Source organism: Salvia splendens, chromosome 14 (genome assembly GCF_004379255.2).
Source record: "Salvia splendens isolate huo1 chromosome 14, SspV2, whole genome shotgun sequence".
In the NCBI taxonomy this organism is placed as follows: domain Eukaryota; kingdom Viridiplantae; phylum Streptophyta; class Magnoliopsida; order Lamiales; family Lamiaceae; genus Salvia; species Salvia splendens.
The window spans coordinates 2,355,361-2,362,433 of record NC_056045.1 but is presented as its reverse complement, the minus strand read 5'-3'; the positions used below and the strand labels follow the sequence as shown (position 1 = coordinate 2,362,433).

Below are 7,073 nucleotides of genomic sequence, written 5' to 3'. Positions count from 1 at the left end.
GAAATAAGCAAGTGAAAATTATATTGTCGTTAACTTACACGTGGATCGTCTCCGCTTACGATACATTGATTAGTAGTTGGAAATGGGTTGTATTGACATAGAAGTGAAGAGAGGGAAATTAAAGCTGATAAAAGGGAGCAATGAGATGATAGGAAATGTCACCTCTTGCTTCAATGGGTCCGCATATTAAAAAATTATTTATATGAATATTGAAGGTAATATGGGAGTACATTTTATTTGAGTGATGCTAAATGGCCATAATATGGTCGGTCATAAAGAGTTAATTTAGTCCATTTACATGTATAAAAAAAATTAGAATTACCGATATAAACTTATATGTGTGTGAATGGACTTGTGAGTTGATACTTATCATTGAATTCCATTACGTAAAACACATTAATATCACGAATTACTGTATACGTTGAGCAACAATCAAGAAATGACAGTAGTAATAAGTTGAGCAAAAACTACGAAAGAGCAACACTAACATGTTGAGCAACATATAATGAAGATGATATAAAAGTAAAATCAATTAGTATTAAACCAAAAATTTGAAAGAAAATCAATTTTTTTTGTTATTTAATTAATTTATGGCTCGCCATAATGTGGCCGCATAGCATTATTCATTTTATTTTAGTTTAAACTTTCATAAGCATCATTTTGGGATTGCGCCAAATCTTAATTTAAAAACTATAGTACAACAGATTATAACCAACAGAACTTTTGTCATACACTCATTCTTTATCTCTTTATTTATATAGTTGAAACATTCTTATTTATCTATAATCCAAACAATACGATTTCTTATATTTTCATAAGCTAAAGTTTATTCTCTTTTAAACAGTCTAATCAACGTACACGTCGACTGAAAACTTTGACTGAGAGTCACTTAATTCACAACTGCTTTTCCACTACTATAATGAACACTTATAATTCATGAACACTAAAAATATTTTGTTTATACTATGAAAAATAATGTGATTTAGAATTGTAAAAAACGAAATTGATTAATGAGGTTATTTATAAATGAAAATTGGATTAAAAAATTGTAAAGTGGAAGAATGTCAATTGGGCTCCAATGGAAGGTAAAAATAAGTTTTAACCTCAAAATTCAAATTTTAATTTCATAAAAAATAGTATATTTATAAACCGAACTTTTCACACTTAGTCTTAACACACACACGCATGTGCAACATACGCAATGCTAATCGAGCGACATAGGTAGCGGCAAGTGACATGCTCTTACACTCTAGCATAGTATTAGCGTGCCGTGTTCAACGATTCGTGATTCGATATTTAATTAGTGTTAATTAATCCGAATGTGTAATTACGAAACTAGTGGGAATTGGGAAACAAGGAAAAGAAAAGAAAACAAAAAAAACTGCTTCAGTTGTCAATCGCTTCTTGTCAAAGCGGCACTGTCATCTTTCCTTTCCAATAATTCTCCCAATTTCACTCAACAAATCTCCGTCTTGTCAACCACCGCACCTCCGCCCTCCCTCCGCCGCACTCCACCTCCATGCTGCCACAACTCTCTCCTTCTCCTCCACTCTCCCAACACAAAAAATATCTCCGATTCACTTCATTTGATTCAGATTCTACCTAGGGTTTCCATTCTCGTCTTCTTCTCGATTTTCTGCATTTTCCGATCTCCAATTTTATATCTAATGGAGGAATACAATCATGAGATAAGCGGAAGCTCGAATTCGAGGTGCAATTTTGTGTACGGAGATTCCTCGGTGTATGGAAGGAACACCTTCCACATCCAATCGCCAGATTGCTACGATCAATCGGAACCGCAGCATCCGCATCCAACGGTCAAAACTGAATCACGAAATCACGCGGCGCGGTTTCACTACGCTCCGGCGGCGGCGGAGGACCACCGCCGCCGCCACGATCGGAGGCAGGAGAATCACGATTCCGGCGATGCTGAGTCTATCAAAGCTAAAATTATCGCTCACCCTCAGTATTCGAGCCTCTTGGATGCTTACATGGACTGCCAAAAGGTTAGATATTTTTAGAGAGAGAGATGTGTATTTGTTTTTTAATTTTCAATTTACATGCATTATTTTTCAAGTCCTAAACCTAAAATTTGCATAGGTTGGAGCGCCGCCGGACGTGGTGGCGCGGCTGGCGGTGGTGCGGCAGGAGTTCGAGGCTAGCCAGCGAGCTGCGGCGGCAGCCGGGAGAGATGTTTCCAAGGATCCGGAACTCGACCAGTTCATGGTGAATATCTCTATATATACGGCAAATTGTTAAAAAAAATCATTAAATTCTACTTTGTCTCGCAACTTTAAAAGTTAATCGAAAAAAACAATGAACTTTATTCACTCGCTGTGGCCAAATCCAAACTTTGCAGTTTTTGTAGCTGATTTTTAAAGTTGTTGTATGAGCTAGAATTTGACCAAATTTCGCAATTTTTTGGAATTGAAAATAAAAAATTAAGGGATTGAGTTTGATGGGAATTGCAGGAAGCATATTATGATATGTTAGTGAAGTATAGAGAGGAGCTGACGAAGCCGATTCATGAGGCCATGGAGTTCATGCGACGGATTGAGAAGCAGCTTAGCTTGCTCACCAAAAATTCTGGTATTCTCTCTTTCTAGATTTTGGTGGAGGAGAGAAAATAGATGATGAATGATTAGTTGAGTTTAATTAGTGACAGAAATAAATCCAGTGATAATATTTCTCAGATTTATGTTGTGCAGTGAAAAACTGGTAATTGAAACTGTCTACTATCCGAATTGTGTTCGACTCTCTTTCTCTCTCCTCTGTGTGCAAGGAATTACACCTCTCATTTCATTTATTACTGACTGTTTTGATGGTTAGTGTTTTCCTAGAAAACAAAAACATTGACTGATCAATCATTTCCAACGCTTTGTCACTTCCAAACTCTATTTCTTTCTTTAGATATTACTCTCTTTTGAGATAAACATAAAGATAAAAGTATAAAACCCTAATCACGAGGGTATAAGTATAAAAAGATACATTATGATTTGGTTCTCTTTTTTGATAAATGTTTTCTCTCTCCCACTCTATATTCAGTGTCTTCCCATCATTGTATAACATAAGTTAATATTACCTTGATTTCATTCCCTATATATACATATTACTCATGAAGAGTAATGCTATGTGGCCATAATGTGGTCAGCCACATAATGACATTTTTGTAAATAATTATTAAAGTTAATGCAATAAATTAATAGTAATAGTTAGTGCTAAGATAATTTTACTTAATTACCCTTTTTCTCAATTTTTTACTTCAAATTTAAATTTACAACATTCTCTCTCCATAATAATTTATGCACAATTTATTTTGACTTACCTTTTAATTTGTCTATTTCTAATCATTATTATTTAGCATTCTCTCTCCATAATTATTTAGCATTCTCTCTACATTTAACATCACAATTTACGAGCCCTATCAATAATTTATGTATTAAACACTAAGGTGTATTATAATCTAATAATAATATATTATAGTGTACTATGATATACGATTATTAGATTGTGAAATATTATGACAACATAGTATTGAAACTTAATATTAAGTTATAACTAAATTATGAATTTATGATAGCTTTTTCATCATACTTAATTTATAAAAATAAAAATAATAATAGTAATGATAAAAATATTTCTTAGGATTACAGTATATGTCGAGTAATATTATTTTAAATACACATCTAAATAAAAAGCAAAAGGATATAAAGTACTCTAATAAAACGTAAATATCTTCTAAAAATAATAAAAACATTGTTGGATGGATGAATATAAAGTACTTACTTTATAAACTAAGGTAGGGGGTAGAGTTGTCTTAAGAGTTTTGATAGTTTTAAGGTGAGTTAATTATTAAGTGAACTCATTTAATTTTTAGCTAGAAGACATATTATGGCTGGCCATAATATGGCCATTTAGCACCACTCTACTATGAATTGTGTCTTTGGCCTATTGTTGCATCCTATTTTATCATTATTTTGTGTTGAAATCTTTACTATTTTGTCAATAACAGTATTTTGGGAAAAAATAAGGAATCGTTGAGTAGGGGAAAGTATTCCTCATTGGAAATTGAAATTTTCTATTTGGTGTTCTCTTTTGGCAGTTTTTATGTTCATTTTGTTTTTAGTTGATGTATGTTTGTAACTTGGTAAGTTAGATTCTGTTATAAAGTATCGGTTTAGATAAGATGGTTGTGATTTTTCCCTTCATTTTAGCATCATTTGGAAGAGTTACAAATTAGAGTCCGTCTATGTGAGTATTGTTTTGTAGGAGTACCAAAAAATACTACTCCTAATAAATATTGGGTTACAAATTTTGATAGTTCAAGAGTTGTAATACATGTGTTCTTTGCTTTGGACGAAAAGAGGAAAAATACGAGGGTGGCGCCTCGTCCGAAGAAGAGCACGAAAACAGCGCAGGAGAGTCAACAGAAGTGGCAAAGATCGATCCAAGAGCCGAGGACCGGGAGCTAAAGAACCACCTCCTGAAGAAGTACAGCGGCTACCTGAGCAGCCTCAAGCAGGAGCTCTCAAAGAAGAAGAAGAAAGGAAAACTCCCGAAAGACGCGAGGCAGAAGCTCCTCAGCTGGTGGGAGCTTCACTACAAGTGGCCTTATCCTTCGGTATTCACATAATTTCCATCATCATCATCGAAATCATCATCGTCATACTGAATATGCGTATTGGTGCAGGAGTCGGAGAAGCTGGCGCTGGCGGAGTCGACAGGGCTTGACCAGAAGCAGATAAACAACTGGTTCATTAACCAGAGGAAAAGGCACTGGAAGCCCTCTGAGGATATGCAGTTCATGGTGATGGATGGGCTGCAGGCTGGGCCGGGCCATTACATGGGTGATGGGCCTTACAGATTGGGGCCGTGACAGGCTTCCTCTGCCTTGTGGTGTTGGTTGTATTTTGAATGAGAGCTGCTGCTGCTGCTGATTTTGGTAATTGGTGGTGTTTTGACAGCTGAATCTTGTATTTATTATTGTTATTGTTGCTAGTTGTGTTCTTTTATGAGATTGGTGTGCATATAACAAGTTTTACTATTTGTTTATTTGACTATTCTTTATTTGGTGAAATTATGTGTTTTAAAAACCCTAGCTAGGTGTTGTTTTGGCTTTTGAGTTGCGGTGTTTTATACTTCATTCGTTCCATAGTAGTGGAGTCATTTTGTCATTTTGGTACGTTTGTGGATTCATTTCTTTTTTTAGTAATAGTCAACACATTTCTTCTCACTTACTTTATTATCTTTTACTATAAACACTATTTTATCTCTCTACCTTTTTCATTTCATACTTTATTTTTCCTTTACTTAACTTACTTAACACAATTTTTCTTAATTTTCGTGCAGAAAGAAATGCTTCCACTCTTATGGAACCGAGGGGTAGTATGAAGCCTTAGATAAAGTTTTTGGCAAATAATTGAATTGAGCTGATATTTGCAATTTGCAAAGCTTGTGACAAAATTTTATATATCTTGAATATGCTTTCACGGATCAGATTATTATTTCAGTGAAATGTGAGTTGAGACGTCATGGTTATATATAAGCACTTTGTATCGATACAAAAAAAATAATAATAATAAAAAAATAAAAACTGTACCGAAGAGCGGTGAGATAGGAAATTTCGAGTTAATTCCATAGGAATCGAATGTATGATAATTAAACATTACTCATATTAATAAATTTTAGGACAAATTTGCAAGGAAAATCATAGATTTTACAAGTACCAGACAAATCGTGAATTTTATCTTTTTTCTTAATACATTTATCAAACTAACCCAACCACGACATTTTTTAAAATTTGGCTGCACCAAATCAATAACATATTACAAACAAAAAAATTTAAATATTTCATCATGAAATTTTTTGAAAATGCTAAAATTCATAGTTTTAGGTCTGAGTTTTAAAGTAGATTAGATTTTGGCCAAAATATATGGAATTTTTGGACAATTTACCCATTTCAATTAGAAATTTATACGTTTTGATTGGAATGGGTATGAATGCACATAATACCTCTATTTATACAAAGATTTGCCTATTGGAAATGAAACATTGCACCTTCCAAATTGAATAAGACATTCCAAACTACACCTTCCAGAAATGCTTTTGTAATTTCTCGATTCAACCATTTTTTATACTCCATAAAATAGTCCAAATTAATTGGTTCTCTTATGCAAGCCCAATCATACTTTGGAGGCCCAATATAATATGCAGACCCAATTTAAATGCGTATGCTAACTCAACAAGTAAAACAACCTATGCAGGCCCAACTATTAGGCTAAAAGGAATTTGGTTTGTAGTCTTGGGCTCATGTTTGGTCTGTAAAATCGGATCCAATACTTAAGTTAAGACATCATCTACAACATGTGGTCTTTTGCGATTTTCGGTCGAAGTATTTTATAGGGTGTACAAATATATTATCTCCGTCCAAAAAAAATAGACAAAATTATAAATGACATAAGTTTTAATGTACAGTTGATAGTGAAAGTGAAATATGAGAAAAATATGGTAGAAGTAATGTTAGTTGATTATGAGATCCATATTTAAAATAATACCATATTAGTTTAAAATTTTTCATTTTTAGAATTACTCTAGTTTAATTTTGATGTACGGTCCAATATAATAAAATTGATTTACTCCCTCCGTCCCATAAAAATATGTGCATTTTCCATTTTCATCCGTCCCACAAAAATATGTGCATTCCATTTTTGGAAAATTATATCAATTTAATAATATAGGTCCCACTATCTATTAACTCTACTTTAACTATCATTCTCCTCCTCTCTCCTACTTTAACTTTTCATTCTTCTCATCTCTCTTACTTTACCAATTTTATCTTAATTCCCGTATCATCTTATCCGCCTATATTTTTATGGGATGGAGAGAGTTTTTTTTTTTTTTTTGAGAAAGGTAGTACTAACTTGACACTGTATAACAGTATCGCAAATTAAACATGTTTCTAATCATATTAAAGTTGCGAAGTCAACAAACCAATTATTTTCTGGATTTAAATATGGCTTATCTATATTGTTATAAATTGTTATTTAATTTAACAAATCGTACACGTTGTAAAG

The 7,073-nt window shown here is 33.3% G+C and overlaps 1 protein-coding gene across 2 annotated transcripts; it reads left to right on the top strand.

Annotated features, from left to right (window-relative positions):
* Positions 1 to 1,348: 1,348 nt before the first annotated feature.
* LOC121764931 (homeobox protein knotted-1-like 2) lies at positions 1,349 to 5,501 on the top strand. 2 transcript variants are annotated; one of them, XR_006042661.1, is made up of 6 exons: positions 1,349 to 2,006; positions 2,101 to 2,226; positions 2,472 to 2,589; positions 4,365 to 4,621; positions 4,691 to 4,942; positions 5,350 to 5,501. XR_006042661.1 is itself a non-coding variant. In XM_042160964.1 (5 exons), exons 1-5 carry the CDS (start codon positions 1,668 to 1,670, stop codon positions 4,874 to 4,876), a joined length of 1,026 nt encoding a protein of 341 aa, XP_042016898.1. In that variant the 5' UTR covers positions 1,349 to 1,667; the 3' UTR covers positions 4,877 to 5,077. The 2 variants fall into 2 exon arrangements, 1 of the variants encoding a protein (XP_042016898.1); XM_042160964.1 differs by lacking the exon at positions 5,350 to 5,501 and having other exon boundaries at positions 4,691 to 5,077.
* The last annotated feature ends 1,572 nt before the right edge of the window (positions 5,502 to 7,073 follow it).